The sequence below is a fragment of the Dermacentor albipictus genome, chromosome 2, assembly GCF_038994185.2.
Source record: "Dermacentor albipictus isolate Rhodes 1998 colony chromosome 2, USDA_Dalb.pri_finalv2, whole genome shotgun sequence".
Classification (NCBI taxonomy): domain Eukaryota; kingdom Metazoa; phylum Arthropoda; class Arachnida; order Ixodida; family Ixodidae; genus Dermacentor; species Dermacentor albipictus.
This window is the reverse complement of record NC_091822.1, coordinates 69,839,117-69,858,253: the sequence shown is the minus strand read 5'-3', so window position 1 is coordinate 69,858,253 and position 19,137 is coordinate 69,839,117. Positions and strand designations below refer to the sequence as shown.

At 49.2% G+C, this 19,137-nt stretch overlaps 1 protein-coding gene across 1 annotated transcript in view; it reads right to left on the bottom strand.

Annotated features, from left to right (window-relative positions):
• Nucleotides 1-14,040, bottom strand: part of LOC135908188 (E3 ubiquitin-protein ligase RNF10) — a 60,726-nt gene extending 46,686 nt beyond the window's left edge. The window contains exons 1-5 of the mRNA XM_065439938.1: nt 13,546-14,040; nt 9,632-9,849; nt 3,505-3,698; nt 2,529-2,810; nt 1,622-1,770 (exon numbers count right to left, since the gene is read on the bottom strand). Coding sequence (XP_065296010.1) covers nt 1,622-1,770; nt 2,529-2,810; nt 3,505-3,698; nt 9,632-9,849; nt 13,546-13,639 — 937 coding nt within the window. The 5' untranslated portion in view covers nt 13,640-14,040. The remainder of the gene's footprint in view (nt 1-1,621; nt 1,771-2,528; nt 2,811-3,504; nt 3,699-9,631; nt 9,850-13,545) is intronic.
• Nucleotides 14,041-19,137: the final 5,097 nt, after the last annotated feature.

Sequence of the window (19,137 nt, the reverse complement as noted above, 5' to 3'; positions counted from 1 at the left end):
AGCTCCGCCTTAATTGGCTGTGCGTCATGATGGCACGTCGTGTCGTCTACTTGCGGTGCTCTAGGAGCGAGTGCGCGAAGCCCCTCCAACCTCTCCAACCTCTCCAGCAGCTGCTTGGCAGTCGACTCCAAGTGAGACCTATCGAAGCAGCGTGCATTGCGAGCATTCAGTCGCAGCGCCAAACGTGTCTGGCATTCCGGTAACCACAGGTGGGCTGGACCTTTCAACGGATGGCTGGAGGCATAAAGTCAAGCTGATGAAAGAACTTAGCGTAGACGTACGTGAGCAGCCTGATCGGTCTGCTTGGTCCATCCATGTGTTCGCACAGACCTTAACCAGACCTTAACCGTCACTCACGGTCGCGCCTTCACCGTCGCTCGCAGTCAGACCTTCACGTGACATTGCTCGCAGTCGAGTAGGCCTTCTGAGGTCGCGTCGTCAGCAGTGCACGCGGGCGTGCTTTCCCAGTCACCAACGTGCACCAGTCCTGCCTTGTCAACAAGCTCGGTGGCATCCGCTTCTACGAGTAGTTTTCTCCCTCATTTCTCATTTCTACGCCTTTCGTGGTCTTCCATACACGTGGGCCGTTCGGAACTTCATTCCTTTGGGGCTCATCGCAGAAAACGTGCGTAAGCTGCCACGATCGTCAATCACGTTGATAGGAACGCATAGCTCGCTGCTGCGCAAATGCGTGCACGAGAGGTTCGTCAGCAATTCAAATCTACAACAGCCAACAGGAGCGTGCCCTGTGCACCACATGACTACTACACCCAATCGCAATGCCGCGTTTGCCTTTTTTTCGCTTGCATTTGCTGGATTATTTTTCGGTGATGAAATGCGTTGCTTCGGCGATCTTTAGTTCCGATCTCTCCTCTTTGCGATGATACTAAGATGGCGGCGCTGCGTCAACGGATAGCCGGGCGATCCGCACTGCGACGACGCCTTCTGAAGCCAGATTTTTTCTCAATTTTTGATAACAGCACTCTACGAAAGTGGTTTTCTCGATTTCTACCACACATTTTGTTATAATATTTCACTACGAGGTAAATAAAAGTCTGCGAATCACGAAAAAATAAATAAATCAGAAAATCAAAAATTTTGAAAATTTGACCACTTCAATTGCCGCGTCCCTCCTTAAGCTTGCCACAGTTCACATTCCGTTCGTCCGAGAATGAGCAGCAACATTCACAATGCATCATAAGCACCGCCTTCGTGGCACGTTGCTGCAGCCGCAGTACACCCTAGTCTCAGAGGCTATGCATAAGCTTATCCACGTTGTCTCAGAGTTATACAAAGTTGGACAGCACGTACTAGAAATAAAAACTAAAAATACAATGACTTGTCTCAGTACCACGATCAAGCCATCGCGCTTTGGTTATGTAGCAGCTGTTGTCATATCACTACGGGGATGTCATAGCTGGAACCAAGGCAAAGCTTGACCATAAAAGACAAGCCTAAAGCTTCCAATTAGGCTGCCCATTCCATCTGCTAATCTCTCATTCATTCCAATTGCTCAACGGGTTTAAGTGCATAAAGATTATGCTCCTCAGCGCAGTCAACACTCTCGTGCTACGCTGTGTAATGCACTCCTTTAAAGAAAACTGTCAACTGACGGTCCCACCTCGGTTGACGTTGAAGGGCTCGAGGTCATCCACACGCCAAAGGTCAGCCGGCATGGGCTGGGCACCGGGCTGGTTCTTCTGACGACGCATCAGGCACATGGTGATCTCGTCACCCGGCTGGTAGCCCCTTCTAGGCTGGGGAACCACCCTGCAAGCCGTAACATGTCCCCATGTCATTAGCAAACATCTAACATCCAAAGGCACGAGGAGGTTGGACAACTCGGCTGCCTAACAGAATGAAAAATTATTCATCACTACTGTCCACCATCTACCAGCAGTGTGGTGCAGCTTAGCTAGACCCCATAAAGCAGGCAGGTCATTGATGCAGTAGCAGTAACAGTACAGCACTGCATGCTAAAGCACTGTTACCATGACAGCAGTCAGCTTACAGTAGGGCTTGCCCATTTGTCTGTCTCTTCCAATATACCATTGAAGATGGCTAACAATCTTATCAAATTGTCACTGTTAGGCCACCTCTCATCCTCAACTTCGATAATAATGATATGCCTCCCACTGCCACTGAATCTAGATTTTTGGCCATTGAGTGTGCAAAGTCAGCAAAATTTTGCAGTGGGTTCTGTTTAACACCCCGTTTACGAGCATCACTTGCCCGTTTCAATCACAACATTGATGTGCAATCATCTGCGGCAACGGCATTCAATGTCAATTTCGCTGCAATGCAACAGTGGTGCCGTCCGACACTTGCACAGTAGAATGTGCCTTTTACCATTGTGGTCACAAACTACCCCGTGGCGTGGCACCAAACTTGACATCTACTTTTTTCCCTCTCTCCTTTTGGCATCAGCATAGGCAACGCACACGTACGGTAATTCAGACTGTTTTCTTTCCTGTATGTTACAGCACACCAGGGATGGTGCTGAAGCCTCACCGAAGTAGCGCACACACCTGCGGAGCTGCTGAGCAGAGAATGGCCGGTAGCAGATAGGGCACGGCCGGTACAGCCGATCCGACAGGGCCAAGTAGTGGAGAAGGCATGACCAGCAGTGCACATGTCCGCACGGGGGCGTCTGGGCTGCCCGCGGGGTGCCCAGGCACACGGGACAGCGCTCCTCCTGGCCAGTGTCGCTCTGCTGCTGCAGCACCCGCACTTCGTGCACCAGCTCCCAGGCTACGGGCACGTCCGGATCCCAACGACGCACCGTGCCCTCACGCACCACAAACTGGCAGCTGCAAGAACAAGAGAGACCCAACAACATCACGGCCTGGGCTATGCTCAGTGAAAACTTAATTCACTACAAGCTACTCCCACAAAACAGCTCTGCCTCTACACCCCGTGCCTCGGTGGTCTAAAACACAGCTCCAGAGAGACGCCGACAATGAAAGAAGTTCAACCCTACCATTGACGTGACCAAAATGAACAAAAGTAATGAGAGGGTGTATTAGGTCGACAACAACTAAAGATTTAGCCTAGCGGCATTCGCGGCCCGATCTGCTAGCATCTGATACTCTCAGGCACTGCACGGTACTGCTACACTGATCTCGCATTTTTAGCAGGCACATCTCCTAGAGACTCGAGCGACACGCAGCTAGCTTGGTTGCAAAGCGACAAGGAAGCCAAGTGGAAACACCATCACATTCCACTCAAATGACCAAGTGCAGCCTTCCGTCGTTGACATGAGCTGAATGTGCGCACTAGAGTTCCAGCTCGGCAGGCGTGTGCAAATTACTGAGATAGACTCATCCAAGTGCAACAATACAGTAAACGTCAAGCTAACAGTGCCTGATGACAGGTATGACTCCGACCCTAGTGGAGTGGCTCACTTGCAAAATCTGATAACTGCAATTCTTTCATTACTGCTGCATTAATTATCAACCATACCCAGCTCCCCCTCGGTATATAGAGCATCCCTGTATCGCTCACTTGGCTTGCAAGAACTGCTCCTTGGAGTGCTTGGTCGGTGGTGGCCGACTGGAGCGTTGGCCAGGCCAGTAGCCATGGTGGTGATCACTCTCTCGGGGAGTCAGAGTGAACTTCAGCAGGTGATTCAGGTTCACCTTTCGATTGCCCTTGCGGAGTGCTTCTTCCACGCAGTCATCCTGCAGGCTGCGTGCTACCTGCACACAATACGTTGGGAGCACTGCATCAGTTTGGGAAGGCTGCGCCGTCCTTCAAGCCTTCTAGGACGGAATGTAAGCTCAGCGTGTTAAACGAAAATCTGCCAAGAAGACAAACGAGACCAGCTCGTCCAGCGCTTTCCTTTCTTTTTTTTTTCTTTTTTTGTCGGCCTAAAAACGACTCGAGCTCCGTGCTTCTTCCAGATGGTGTGCATTATTTGGTGCTTGTTGTAAATATAACATCAGATGGCGCAAGTAACTGTTAAAGAGAAGTTGGGAGCATAGACTCGCTTGTGCACACAGTGAAGCCTACCTTAGTTACAGTGTAACATTTTTTTTTCATATAATAAGCTTCACCTTTCTGGCAAATTTTTTTAGATGGTCTTGCTTTATATGATTATCAGGATTGTTTGCATGTCATGTTGGAAGTGTGCACTAACTTGTGTGCAGTGAAGCCCACACTTGTTACAGTATAAAAGAAAAAAACTTTTTTCCCTGGTAACACTGCCCTTTCTGACAAATATTTCACGTGGTCTTGCTTTACAAGATCATCAGAATCGTTGTGCGCAAAAAAAATTCTCTTTTGTTGCATCTATATTTGAAAGGATTAAGCGACCTTAAAGAGCAGCATTCCATACCTTTAACACTGGCAATGCACTCTCCCAAAATATTTTCATTCACTTGGTGGCAAATGGTTGCTCACCAGAGAGAAAATGAGGGCCAAGAATTCTGTTCTAGAATTTCATGCCAGAAAATCAGCATCACTAGACTGGTGCGAGATTAAGTACAAAGCGCCTGCTAGTATTTGAGCCATCTTGGCAATGGAAAAGTTATTGAAACTTCTTAGGTTGATTCTTTGGTGTCCTCAGAATGCAATGTGGTCCATTAAAAATAACGAACCATATCCAAGTAGACGCTGTCTCAGGATATTGTGTGGTCAGAACTGCCATTCTTTCGCCTTTGAATCTTATCGTGCTTACAATCTTCCTCAGACAGTAAGAGTAACCGTTTTAATATTCCATAATCACATTTTACTAATACAAGTAAAGTTATTATACCTCTCTACTAGTGCCCCTTTAGGTGCCATCATGGACAAATGAAAGCACGAGCGGGAAAACAACAGACACCTCCTAACAGCTTGAGAGAACCATTTTGTGCCACTGTGTATTCAGCCAGCAAAGATGGCTGAATACACAGTCACAAAAGTAAACATAAAAGCAGTTGTACATGGAATCTATTTCGGCACCTCCTAGACGAAACAAAGACCAAGTCAACCCAGCTAGACCACCTGGCCCGCCTCATGCACACCATCACACAACAACAAGGAAAAGACGCTGTTATTAGGAGCCTGGAAGCCAAGTATCTGCCAGACACGCCAACAGAAACCCACCCACCGTACGGGGGGCTGCCCAACGCGTGGCTAGACCGAGACATTACCATATCAGAGGTACGGGTAGCGCTGCACGAGCTCAACACCCGCTCAGCAGCCGGCCCAGATCTCGTTACAAACAAGATGCTACGCAACCTGGACGACGCTTCGATAGAGGCCCTAACAGACTACTTCAATGAACGCTGGCATTCGGGCAAGCTCCCTCGACAGTGGAAAACGGCTAGAACGATCCTGATTCCGAAACCGGGCAAACCACTGGACATCGGCAACCTGCGTCCCATCTCGCTGACGTCCTGCGTGGGCAAGGTGCTGGAGCACGTGGTCGCCAACCGTTGGCAGGAATACCTAGAGAAGGAAGGCCTCTATCCTGACACGATGATCGGCTTCCGGCGCAGACTCAGCACACAAGATGCCATGTTACAGCTCAAACAAGAAATCGTCGACAACAAGACACAAGACAGCAAAGTAATTCTGGGTCTCGATTTACAAAGTGCATTCGACAAAGTCAAACACTCAGCCATATTAGGACAAGTATCAAGGCTCAACATGGGGGTAACGAGCTACAATTACATTCAAGACTTCTTGACCAATCGCACGGTGGAACTGCACGCCGGAGACCTCAAGCTCCCCGAACACAAGCTCGGCAGTACGGGTACTCCACAGGGTTCGGTTATATCGCCGTTGCTCTTTAACCTCGTCATGATCGGGGTAGCGAGGGCAGTAGCGGGGACCGGCGTCCGGCATACGATCTACGCCGACGACATTACCCTGTGGGCGGCCGGCGGCACCGACGCCAGCATCGAGCAACAGCTGCAAGCGGCGGTTACCGCCATCGAGCAGCACCTTGATGGCACAGGCCTCATGTGCTCGCCCGCCAAATCCGAGCTGTTCGTCCTCACACCGCTTCGACCGGGACGGAAGCGCGCTCCTCTTCGCGAGTGTGATCACATCAAAATTGTGACTGCATCAGGGCAACGCATCCCCGAAGTTCCCAAGATCAGGGTCCTGGGCCTGCTGCTCAACAAGAGCGGCCGCAACGACGAGACCATCAACAAGCTTACCACCAAGGCAATGGACACCATCCGGCTCATACATCGAGTCTCTGCACGACGGGCAGGCATGCGTGAGGACAGTCTCGTGCGCCTTGTCCAGTTGTTCGTGATTAGTCACATCGCCTACGTTGCGGCCTACCTTAATTGGCACGTCACTGACAGGACCAAGATCAACACGCTGATCAGACGGGCTTACAAGGCGGCGCTGGGTTTAATGGAGACCACGAGTACGGCTCGGCTCTTGCAGCTCGGCGTCCATAATACCCTAGAAGAAATAGCCGAGGCGCAGCTCAGCGCGCAATTCGAGCGCCTCTCTACCACCAAGACGGGCCGCAGTATACTGACGTCCCTGGGTTACAGCCCCCAAGCTCCCAGCCGGCAACCGTGCGAGATTACAGATGAGGCGCGGGCCCACATTTACGTGGACCCCATCCCGAAGAACATGCACCCAGAATACAACCAAGAACGGCGGCAGGCGCGGGCCAAGGCCCTCACTGAACAACACGCCCAAGACCCGCACGCCCGGTATGTGGACGCCGCGGAATACAAGCGGGAAGGCTTCGCGGCGGTGGTCGTTGCGGCGGCTACCGGCACCAAGACAACGGCGGCGAGCGTGCGGTGCACGAACGCCACAGACGCTGAGGAGGTTGCCATCGCTCTGGCGATCACCGAGGCCGAGTGTCGCACCGTGCTCAGCGACTCGAGGAATGCCGTGCGCAACTTTGCCAAGGGGCTAATATGCGCGCCGGCGGCCGCCATCATCGGCAAGCTCCAATTTCAAGACCGCGGCAGCACCGTCCGTATCAAGTGGTTCCCGGCGCACGCTGGCGAGTGTGCATCCTCACCGAACCACAACGAGACGGCTCATTCGGTGGCACGAGCGCTTACTTTCCGTGCCCCCGAGAGTGACCGTTCCGTGTGGTGGTTCGAAACCAAGGACAGAGTGACCAGTTATGCCGAAGTAACTAAGTGTTACCGCTTAGCTCGACGGACAATGCCGCCTCCCCACCCGGCACTCAGTCGGGAGGAGGCCGTAATCCTAAGACAACTACAGACCGCGTCACTCCTCGCCCCCGCAATGCTGCACGTGCTTCACCCAGAGCTCTATCCGAGTGGGCTGTGCGGTGTTTGTGCAGCGGGTCCGGCGGACCAATGGCATATCATGTGGGACTGTGCCAGGTTCCCGACGGCAGCTACCTCCAGGACTTATCCGCCAGAACTACAAGGTGCACTGCAGTCTGCAGACAAGGAATCACAACTATGGGCCGTCCAGCAGGCCCGGGGTGCGCTCGAGAAGCACAAGCCTCATGACCCACTACAAACGGGCCCAACTGGGCTAGCGCAGAGTAGGGCATAACCCCGGGTCGACGCTTGGCCAGCGTCACGACACGTTAAATCGTCGTTTGCCGGCACTTCATTAAAGTTATTCCTATCCCTATCCCCTAAACATAAAAGCTAAAATAATGGTGGCATCCCATAAAGTGGCAATAGAAGAAACTAAAGGATGCATTTCAGTAAGCCCTAACTTTGTTAAATCGGCCAGGCTAACTGGACAGCTTCCAATTCAGTGTCCCCTAATCACCGCACAAGTCGGGAAAGAAATCTTATTCAATGACTATCATTATGGCTTCAGAAATCATCGCAATGGCAAGCTTTTCAACCTTGATAACATTGCATGTAAACATAACTTTAACGGGACACTAAAGGGAAATACTAAATTAGGTCAAAGTGCTAAAAAATTCATTTTCAAGCTTTCCAATTAGTTTATTTCACAGTAAGGGATAAATGGCAGTCAGTGACCGTTAATTTGTCCATTCTCGATTAATTGGCAGCTTCATGGCACTGCCACTGGCCCTATAGACAATGTATAAGAGCCACCAAAATTTCAGATGCCTTACAGTAGACTGCGCAATAATACAGACTTCGACTTGTTTTAATTTGGACACCGAGTCAAGCAGAAATAGCAATATTTTGGTTATATATGTCCCCTGCATGAACGTTCATGTCGCATGACCGTGCTGCACATATCCGTTCTCACTGCTAAGGGGATCAACAACATTGGAATGCAGAAATGCCCTCATTAATCAAGTGCAGCGCCAATTTGAACTGCACTTAAATAGAAAACTGAATTTTACTCTCTTGCAAGCACATTTCTTGGCTTGCAAGCTATTTAGAAAAATTATCAAATATCAAAGCACAAAGTTTACAACTCTGCTATTTCTCGCTAGTAAAAGATATCAATTTTATAAACTGTTTTATCATCTGAAGCAGACAAATGCATTAGCGTATGGCCCGCAGGAAATCAAATTGTTTATGACAGCTGTGCAAAAGTACTAATCAAAATTTCCTAGTACACTTCAGAGCAAGCTAATATATTGTTTCTCCGTTAAATGCTGTTTTTTGAAACGTCCCCACCCATCATACTCTATGCTCCCTCTGCGTGGCCCTGTAAGGTGCTGCTAGTAAAATAAAATAAAAATGTACAATAAAACAATTTTGTTCACTTTAGATGTTTCAAGAAATGCAGTTTGCATAATTATAATCTACATTTGTTATTTCCAAGTTGAAGTTGTAAAAACTGATGCATGTTCTTTGAAATTTTCTAGTGACCACCAATTCTCGCCCATAAACTTGATGGCACCAAAACCCGATCCAAGGTGAAGTTAGAACACTGATGACTTTCCCAGTGCATGCCCTCACACAATGAAATTTACGAGCTTCTACGACAAATGGACATTTAATGCGAAAAAACACCCTTTACATTTGCACAGGTTGCACTGCATGTTCTTCGAGGTTGAAAGCGAACTTCTTCGCACATTATGGCAGACCCGGAAATGTTGACATTGCAGAGACGACTGTGTTAGTGCACCTGAATGACTGCAGTTGCACCAGTTTCCCGCAAGGTTCAGCTTCATACTTTGAGCACAGAGCCTTGTTTTCTAAGTGAAAGATTGAGACAGACTCACTAAGCACTTACTGGACACCTGCACTTGACCTCAAAACCCTATTTTCTCTTTACCATCCCATCCCGATTTAGGAGCTTGGAACCAATACGTCGCAAACTCTTGACAACCACTTAATAGAGGTTAACGAGTGGCTTGCAATATTAAGACTGACTCTCACACGTTTCACACTCCTATTGCAGGCACAAGATAGAGGTTTAGCGAGTCATGAAGGGTGTGCGTGGGCGTGAACAGCAACTGGAATCAGTGCCGGCAATTTTGAGTGGATGTAAGTACGAACGTGAGTGAGTGTCGGCAAGGGTGAGTGAGCGTGAGTGAGCACCAGTAAGTGTGAACGGAAGCAAATATAAACGAAAGTGAGTGTTGGCACGAGTGGGCACAAGCAAGAACGCGAGTGAGTACAGACGAGAGTGAGTGGACGCAAGTACACAGCCTACAAAAATATCGGCAAGCGAGTATCCGCTCATTCTGCCAATCTGTGAGCATGCGTCTTATTCCCCCCAACCCATGCTGTTGCCAGCTGCTGACCTGACTGCGCTGTCCCTGTGAATTCTGATGCGGCGGCTGCGCAGCTGGTGGGGGCTGCCCCTTGGGCTGGGGCCTCTTGTCCGGTGTCGCGCGGTTGCGCTGAGGAGTGGGCCGACGACCCTCCCCTTGCTGTCCACTCCACCTCCCCCGGCGACTGCCTCCTCCTGAAGCACCGCCGCCGGGCCACTGCTGCTGCTGCTGCTTGTTGCCCGAGCCATCTGCAAAGGGAGAGGAGTGGCGGTTAAGACGGCGGGCACCTGCGTGCCTGCGGATGCAAACACAAATAGACCTAAACCAACCCTGGCCCCCATGTGCCACATTAAAGCCCATGGGCTGCTGTCTTCTGGACAATAGTGGCCAACAAAACCTACACTAGGTCACATTTAACCTAAACTTAAACAGGGTGCCAAGGACACTTTCTCAATGTTGTATGTTGTGGTGCTTGATTTAAGGGATGCTGATGGAGTCTAATGTACCGAAGTACACCTGCACACTGAAAAAGCACATAAAGAAAAGTTACTAGGGGCAGACCACTACATACCTGCAACCTACGAGATACAGAACAGAGTTTCCTACAACAAACCTTAAATTCCACAAGTCATGCCTTAGAAAACCTCTAAAACCTACAGCTCAAGGCTCAGAGAACCGCTAAGAAAGACCTTCTGGATTCATGCTATGGTTCAAAATATAGTCAAAATAGTAGAATGGAAAAGCGGGCAAGTTGGAAACTATTTTTGCTGAGTGCAAAAACTGCCAAAGACAAATACAATGAGGACAATGGCACTTGTCCTGTCCTCTTTTTGTTGTCTTTGGTAGTTTGTGCACTGCTCAACAATGGACAGTCAGAATGTATGAATTTCACTGTACCAACATGGCAGGCATTCGAAGGTATGGTGCGGCAGCAAAAATTTTGTATTTTCTTTGTACAGAAAGCAAACATTAAAAATCTTTAAAAGCTTTCTTTTTTTGTGTGTGTATGTGTGTTTTTGAGCAACTACAAATTGCCAAGATACCTGTACTTCACAAAATGCTGTGCATGTCAACAGCTAACACTTTGCTCGTGCAACAACTACTATCCAAGCATGTGCCACTGTAAGCCACTCCATTCTAAATCTTGCATGTTTTTCCCAAGAGTGGTTCATCAAGTTAAAGGTGTGCTCGCATGAGATCACCTTCTCATGTTTTCGCATTAGATGAACGTCCCGAATACCCTGAACCTGGGAATATGGGCAAAAGTCACAGCAACCAAAATTAGTTACTATAATACTACTTTTGTTTTCGGTAACAAAGAGGTGACATCATGATGTCACAATACACTGGCTTGCTTCGTTCTTGTGATCGCTGCAGCAGCTGCCAGACGCAAGCGCATTTAGAGAAATCAGTGCAGCTGTCTTGTTCTTTTCATGAACGATACCATCACACCCAGCCTCATTTCTACACGACAGTAAATTTCGCACTGTGTCATCACGTAACAACAATGTGTCTGCAAGGTCCAGTATTTCGAAACAACTTTAGTATCAAGATATCTCAAAAGTACTTCCCAACCTTTATGCTTCTTAAGTGTGATATTTTAATGATTGAGAAGCTTGTGCTCGTTTTTGTAACTTTGGAAATATGTGTGGGTACTCCTTTAGCAGGTAAGAAACTGCTAGAGGTTTTTCTGAAGAAATCCATGCATATATATAGGCAATAATATGAGGCAAGGCATTTGACAATTATGGTAATTCCTTTCCTACCTAAAGAGGGCATGGGCAAAACAAGTTTGCAACATCAGAAGCACAAGCATAAAAAAAAAATTTGCCACCAAAAAGAAGCTAACAAACAATATGTAAATGCACCAATTTTCTTTCTGCAGGCATTATGCAACCATTAAATCCCATGCCAAGCGTTCCCAGCAAATGACTCAAACCAGATGTCTGCCACTATCTGCACACAGCTTCATTGGTTAGCTACACCAACTGCTAGCAACCCCAACATCCCACTGTTGCATTAATTTAATAACTTATCAGTCATTCCTCCATTTTTACTCCTGCACTGGCTGGTTCCCCTTATCACATACAATGCCAGATGGCTACATCAACTCCTTTTTACAACCAAAACCACTCCAGTCAAAAACTGCGCCCAACATGTCCCTATGTGAACATGGAACATGATTTATGATACTATATACTGTGCAAGATTATCGATAGAAACAGTGCGATGCTATCATTGTCCAACTCCTAAAACGTTAAGTAAGAATGTTACACTATTGTCGCAAGCCTTTTGCCAACAGGAAGCTTGGGCTTCTCAAATGGGAGAACTTGCATCCCTGATACAGCTGGCTTTGCAAACAAGAAAACTTTTACCCCTGACACACGGGCACACTAAAGTCCTTTAGGTAAGGGGACATCTACCGGAAGGGTGTTCAGACGCTTTCAATGAATCCATCCTTCAAAGCATTGTACATAACTGTATGTAAGCCCCGTCAAACTGCACCTGCCACAAGCGGCAGCAATGCACATTCACCTTTTCTCCAACAGGCAAAACACCTAAGCTGTTATCAACATCAGCACCCACTACTATCAGGCTCAGGCCACCAGTTTCGTGGAAATTTGCAGACCGCTTATCTTGCGTGGTAACTCAGCAAAGTGCAACAGCTACAATTGTAAAAGGAATTGTAAATAACGCCATTACCTGCACTGGGAACGAACTGTGTCGAAGATAACATCCAAGTGCGTCGCTCAGACATTTAGGTTTACCATGTTGGCTTATCGAGTTCAGTGGCTTTCACTGCGCGCAATTTTGCTTTCACCGCGTGCAATTTTCTCAGTCGCTGTGATGTACACTAACACTTGTACGTGAGGACTGTTTTAGCGAAAAATAATTTTTGAGAGAGGGTTATCTGCAATGTTGCCTGGCTATTGCACAAAAGTACGATTCACTACCCGAGCGTATGGGCATACCCCGGACACACGGGGAATTTTCGATCGGGATCGAATTTCTCGGTCGCGATGGGCTCTTTCGTGCAAGCTGCGAAAGGGAGCCAATAGAAATTCGATCGTGATCGAAAGTGCCCCGCGCGATTGGCGTATAAAAAAGCACCCGGGTGGCCACTGTTCGAGCTGAGGCAGTAGTAAGAGCTGACGTACCCACGAATGCCCGATTTGGCGAAACATTAGCTCTGACTGGCACAGTAGCGCGTCATGGGCTAGTTGGGCTGTGTCAAAGTCCACGATATGCACAGGCTACGGCACGCATAGAAGCAACAGACGTGCGTTTGGCAACAGTAATGCGCATGAACGTATTTACTCCCGAGCGTTACGGTGCGCATCCTATTGCCCACAGCAGTAATGACACAGCAAGCTTTCTTACACGTGAGCAATCATCTGCAGCCGAGTGCCTTTCGCACTGTAGGTGAATAAAAGGAACAAGAGGGTGGGGAGAGTGGTCACGACGCTCGACGAAGCCGCCTAGACATTGTATACTACGACAGAGAAGCATTGACTGCTCTGACAAGCGGCTGTGCTGCCAAACCCGAATTTGCTGTTCCGTCTACAACGCAAAAAGCATGACTCGCCATGAGCTGTTCTTCATTGTCGCTTTCAGTGGTTAGTGTTGTGCACGCGAGATGCATTCACTGCCCTCGGCAGCCGATGCTAACGCCGCACAGAACCGAAACTTAATTCACCGGGAAAACGAGAGCGGCTTAGGCCTACGAGTGGATTTCGCAAGCGATGATATCCCTAAACACGCCACGGCTTCGCGGTAGGTCAACATCGCAAAAGAAGACCAGACAGTCGCTCATCGCCGCTACGCCTGCACATACACGTCGATCAAAACCGAACGGGCGGTTTAGGACTAAAACGAACTGCGTAGTGAGCGGTTGCGTGATAAGGTTTATTACGCGCAGCCCATTGCGTATCGAGCGAGCCCACCTTGCTTGCTCTTGGCGTCAGTGGTGTTCCCCTTGGGAGCGGACGACGACGAGCGGGCAGAATTTTTCTTGTCCATCGCTGGAGACTCTAGCATTGACGGGGACGACGCAAACACCGTCGTCGACACTGGCAGACGCGCTGGCAAAAGCGGTGGCGACTCCGAAAGGAGTTGCGATAACTACCTGGGTCTTCATGGCCGAAACAATTCAGAAGAGCTGCATATTGAAACACCGGGAAATAAAACTGTCCTCTTTGAAGAGACCAGTACTAATTTAGAGTAGAGGCTGGGCGGCGAGCGAAAGCGAAATCACCAGGATCTGGGGGACGTCGGAATCCCCCAATCGTCCAATTTGGACGAAATTTGAGCTAAGCACCGAATGGAACGTCCCAGCTTCGTCGCAATATGGCGACGACGGCGGCAACAGTCACTGTTGCCAGGAGAGCAGAATGCTTCGGCTGAATCTAAGCGCTATTTGTGGCGCATGTGCACGGTCGACATGGGATACCACGGGCAGGTACACGTGTTTCACTCATGCTCAACACTCTTAAAAAAAGTGTGTACCCTTTGGGGATTATCTTGTCTCACAACGATAATCGTCATATGTATGGTCCGAATTTGCTTTCTTTAATGCGTCGAGCGCGGAATACTTCAGGTCACGAACGGCATGCGCGTTATCAGCGTGACATATCCAACATAGCATTATCGGCAGGAAATAAACGAGTGAAGAGTTTTCAAGAAAGTAAACGTAAGCAAGGGAGATGACGATTATCATTGTGACACAAGATAATCCCCAAAGGAAGCGTGCTTTGTTGAGCATGAGTGAAACGTGTGTACCTGCCCGTACCTGCAGTGGTCACCAAGACGCGTAAGTGAAACGTGTATTCTAACCCCAAAGGGTGCAAGCTTTCTTGAAAGGCGTATGTAGCGTAAATAAAAATGCGCTTCGATGTTACTGATTCCGCTATAATGATAGTTTAAAAGACCTCGCTTGAAACCGGCGCTCGCTTCGCGTTGAAGCGGTAGACAGCACGAATGTCACTTCGTGTGGGTCGATCCTGGTGATCAGGATGCAAGCTCCAAAGGGTGCAAACTTTTTTAGAGCGCAGCTCTTTGGCGTCCGTTCCTGGGTTTCGCGTCGTCGTCGGCGTTGTCGTCGGCCTCGTAACCAGCTCCGCCCCCCTTTCATCCCCCCAGCGCTAGCAGCGACCGACTGATACCGCTGGATGCCGCTGACGCCGCTAGAGAGTCAAGATAACGTGACTGCATAGAACACCGTCGCCGCCATGCAGAAAGAGGAGGAAAGGGTCCCCCCCCCCCCCTGTTCTTGTGTGGCGGATAGGGTGCTCTTCAGTTGCCGACGCGCCGGTTATTTCACGTAGGCCCCGGCACGTCGACGAATACGTGACCACCTTCCCACGGCTAGACCTGGTTCTTAATTAGCGCTGCGGAAGCGAGGGTATCATATTGTTTGTGTCGGCATCGGCGGCGTTGTCCCTGAAACCAACTCCGCAGCTGGGGTTGACTCACTATCGGCGTCAGCGGCATCAGTCAGTCGCTGCTATCTCTTCCCTCCTCCCTTTATCGTGTTGTCCGCTTGCTGCGCGCGCTTCTGCCCCCATCGTTTGCCGCTGGGTGTACACGCCGCCCCCCTCCCCCCTCTTCCTGCGAGTCTCCGGTTGTCAAAGCGCCGGCTCGAACTTAATTCCTTTCTTCGCTCCTCCTCCAATGCAACCCCTGTGCGGTGGCAATCAGAGAGCCAGATCGGTGGCGGCGGATCTGTATATGTGCACCGCCCGAGCCGAAATTGCCGCTGCCGTTCGCCCTGTGCGGTGGCAATCAGAGAGCCAGATCGGTGGCGGCGGATCTGTATATGTGCACCGCCCGAGCCGAAATTGCCGCTGCCGTTCGCCACTGCGAAATTATCTGCCAGTTCTTTCTGAGCCATGAGCGAGACGACCGATGGAAGTCCTCCGACCACAAAGCTTCCTTCATGACTGTCAAGAACTGTTAGTGGAGTCTTTGTTAAAGGAATACGTGTGAAAAAAAAAAAATCTGTGATAGCGCATACATGTGTTGCTCGATTTCTTTGCCTCAATCTATCGAAAAGGTGAAACAGCTTATTTGCTGCGCTCAAATTTCGCATTAGGAAGTAACGTAATCGTCGGTAATTTTTTAAAGGTGAATGCATGTAGGGTAAGCGAAATTGCGCTTTCGTGTTACTAATTCCGCTATATAATGATAGTTTAAAAGACCTGCGCTTGAAATGAAAGTCCTTTCAATTTGCTTGCCAAGGTTGAGCTATAGCACCATTTTGTGGTCAGAAAAACAATTGTGTTGGTTTCTGCACAATATTTCTGTGAACCGACCATAGGTTTCATCTCGTGGGTAATATATATTAAATCGTGTTGTGTTGTATACATTGTTTAGTTCGGAATATTTGTCTAACAACCAAAGAGAACTGCTTGGATTTAGCGTACTGGGTCAATTAAACCGCGTTATTTTGACCTTTCGTTTAATACGTAACATTGCTGGATTAGTATATAGATTGGAGGGCTTAATCCGAAGGCCGATAAAAATACAGATAAAAAATCTGGCTGAAGCGAGAATTGGTCACCAAGACGAAAGTGAAACATGTATTCTAGGAAGCACATGTGGACAGCTTCATTGCACATTCGCAAATAGAAGTCATTACATGGGCATTGCATTTTATTATTGCAATAGCAATTATATGGACGCTCAAAGGACATTTTTGCCGTCGCCGTGAGGTTCCGTAAAGTCCAAGGGCGATAACACCATCGCCGCGCGTCCTGAATAAAGTGCGATCATAGAACAAAGAACTAGTGTGATTGCATATGAAAGCGTGCGAGGGGAGCCGACGATCGCGGCTCAATCTCGTCCACGCGAAAGGGAGGAGAGCGGAGAGGAAGCGCGCCGTCTTCTCTCGCGCGCGAGGCACCCAACGTTGCCAGGCGCTCTGATAGGGATGGGGGGTGTTTTATCCGGCTGCGCCAGGAACGTCGGCGGCTCGTACCTTAATTTTGTGCGTGCTGTGTCCTCGGCGCTCGCTTCGCGTGGACGCGGTAGACAGCACGAATGTCACCTCGTGTGGGCCGATCCCGGTGATAGTGCAGAAAGGGTCCAAGCTCAATGGCACATACCCCTGTGGGTGTAAGCGGCGAAGACCGGCTCCCGCTTCAGAAAATGATTTCGGTGATTTAATTTGAGCCCAGTTCGACTATTTTAGTGCCAACGGACTCTTTAAGTTGTGGCGATCCCGTAGACACCCGACTCTTGAAGGTGGGTGGCCTTGTTGCGATTTTATCGGCCTTTTCCGTCCAGACCACGCTGCTGCGACGCTAACCCTAGCCGCGCTTGTGTTAGCGCGGCGAAGTGCTGCTGCGGCGCCAGCTTTTCTCGTCAGTGTCTGCAGTGATGGAATGTGAAGTGGAAGGGGAGCTTCTGACTCCCGAGGAATTTTCCAAGGATCCCGGATGGCAAACAGTTGCTGCCAGGCGCTCCGGAGCCAAATCGGCGCCCGTCGAGCGAGTTGGTGCCGTTTCTACCGGCGCTAAGCCAAATGACAACGCGACCGCAAAGGGTCGCCGAGACCGCAGCAGCGCTAAAGCCAAAATTATTCGGGGTGAAAGGATGCCTCCGTTGCCCAAAGAAGACGCGCAGATCATCGTCAGGCCGAAGGGAGGTCTGAACATCAGCGAGGTGGGGCCGACAGTTGTGGCCAGGGGCGTAGCCAGGGGGGGGGGGGGGGGGGGCTTATGGGGCTTGAGCCCCCCCCGAAATTTTTTCGTGCTGTCATGCGCCGCCGACAAAAACAACTCTCGGCGCCGGAAATCAAGCTCGATTTTGTCTAGAATGTCCTAAATTCACGCTCGAAAAGACATTTTAGCGCGAACATTGCGAAATCGGGCTGGATTTCGCGGAAACGCCCATGCATCGGGAGTCACATATCGTAACGCAAGGAGACCCACCGAGCACAAAATTTCAAGGGCGTTTTGATGGCGAGCGGGCTCGTCTCGGCATATCGTGGAGGCCGCGGAATCTACGGAGTGCTTGGATTTCAATTCTGAAACTTTGTGGGTATAAAGTTCTCATAACATTTTGATGCGAAAGGTGCATTGACATTTTCAAAGTCGTGCTTTAGATGTTCGATTCCGGAACTTTGTGGGTTTAATGCTGTTGTAAACATTTGACGCCAAAGGTGCATCGACCTTTCTAAAGTCGTACATCGTGATACAAGTTGACAAAGCACGCAGCGGCGTCCGATGAGACAAAGCGTTGTGGTGGTTCATTTGTGCCATCAGGTCACAGAAAAGAATATGAATTTTTTTTCACCTGCGCCAAAGCGTCCATGTCAAGACACTAAAGCCACCATTGTAACTAAGTTCTTATTTATTTTTCTACCTAGACTTTTATTCGCGAGGATACATTAGGCCTCTTTCTCATCTTTTTTTTTGTTTGTTCTCGCAACCCGCGGGCTGCCGATCCAGCCAGAGCGCATGCGTTTTTCTCGTGCTGCATCGACAACCGCGCGGCACACATGGATGCGCGTTCGTTTTTCTCTGGCCGACTGCAATTTCAACTGGCACAGTTTTGGACGCTTTCTGGCTAGCAGTCGAGAAAAAGAAACAGTGCGTAGTCGTTCGCCGCCAGCACTGCGAGGACTCGATGGATTGCAACGCGTTCGCTTGTGTGCGCATGGGAGAAAAGCGCGGAGGAAGCGCGCCGCCTTCTGCCGCACGCGATACATTTTGGGAGTGGGGGGGGGGGGGGGGTGCTGTGATCTGTGGTTGCGCAACCTATTTGCCTTGTTTGACGCATTATATTTAGTGACTTTTTCTTAGGTACGTAGATTTATTGGAGACTTAGACGTATATTTAAACATCTTGTTGCGAGGTTTTCTGTATATGCGCAGTGAACTTTGTTTCCCTTGCCAATTTTTGCCCTGTATCACGCTGTATCTTCACGTTTGTATATTCCATTGTATCTTCGCATTTCTAATGTACGAAGGCGAGTCATATGAAAGTGAGACAAGCCGCCCCGCGCAATAATGGTTCGGTTCATTATTTTAGAGGCATGCGCGTAGCACATACGCATCTCATTTACAAGTGGCATGCAGAGGTGAGGTTAAATGTTCTTTAATGTTCTCATACACTGGGTTGAACAGGGTTACGTGACATAATGGACACTCCAAAAGTTGAACAGCTTGGTGTCGTGAGGTTTTTGACAAATGAAGATGTTTCCCAAAAAGAAATTTTTCGCCATATGGCTGCCGTATGCGTTGAACATTGCGTTTCATTGGCCACTGTGAAGCATTGTAGCAAACTGTTCAAAGAAGGACATGAAAGTTACAAAGACGATCCATGGCCGGGCCAAAGCCACCGTGCAATCATCCCCAACACAATTGAAAAGGCCGTGGTTGCTCAGTGGCTATGGTGTTGGGCTGCTGAGCACGAGGTCGCGGGATCGTATCCCGGTCACGGCGGCTGCATTTTGATGGAGGCGAAATGCGAAAACACCCGTGTACTTAGATTTAAGTGCACGTCAAAGAACCCCAGATGAGGGTGACAACATTT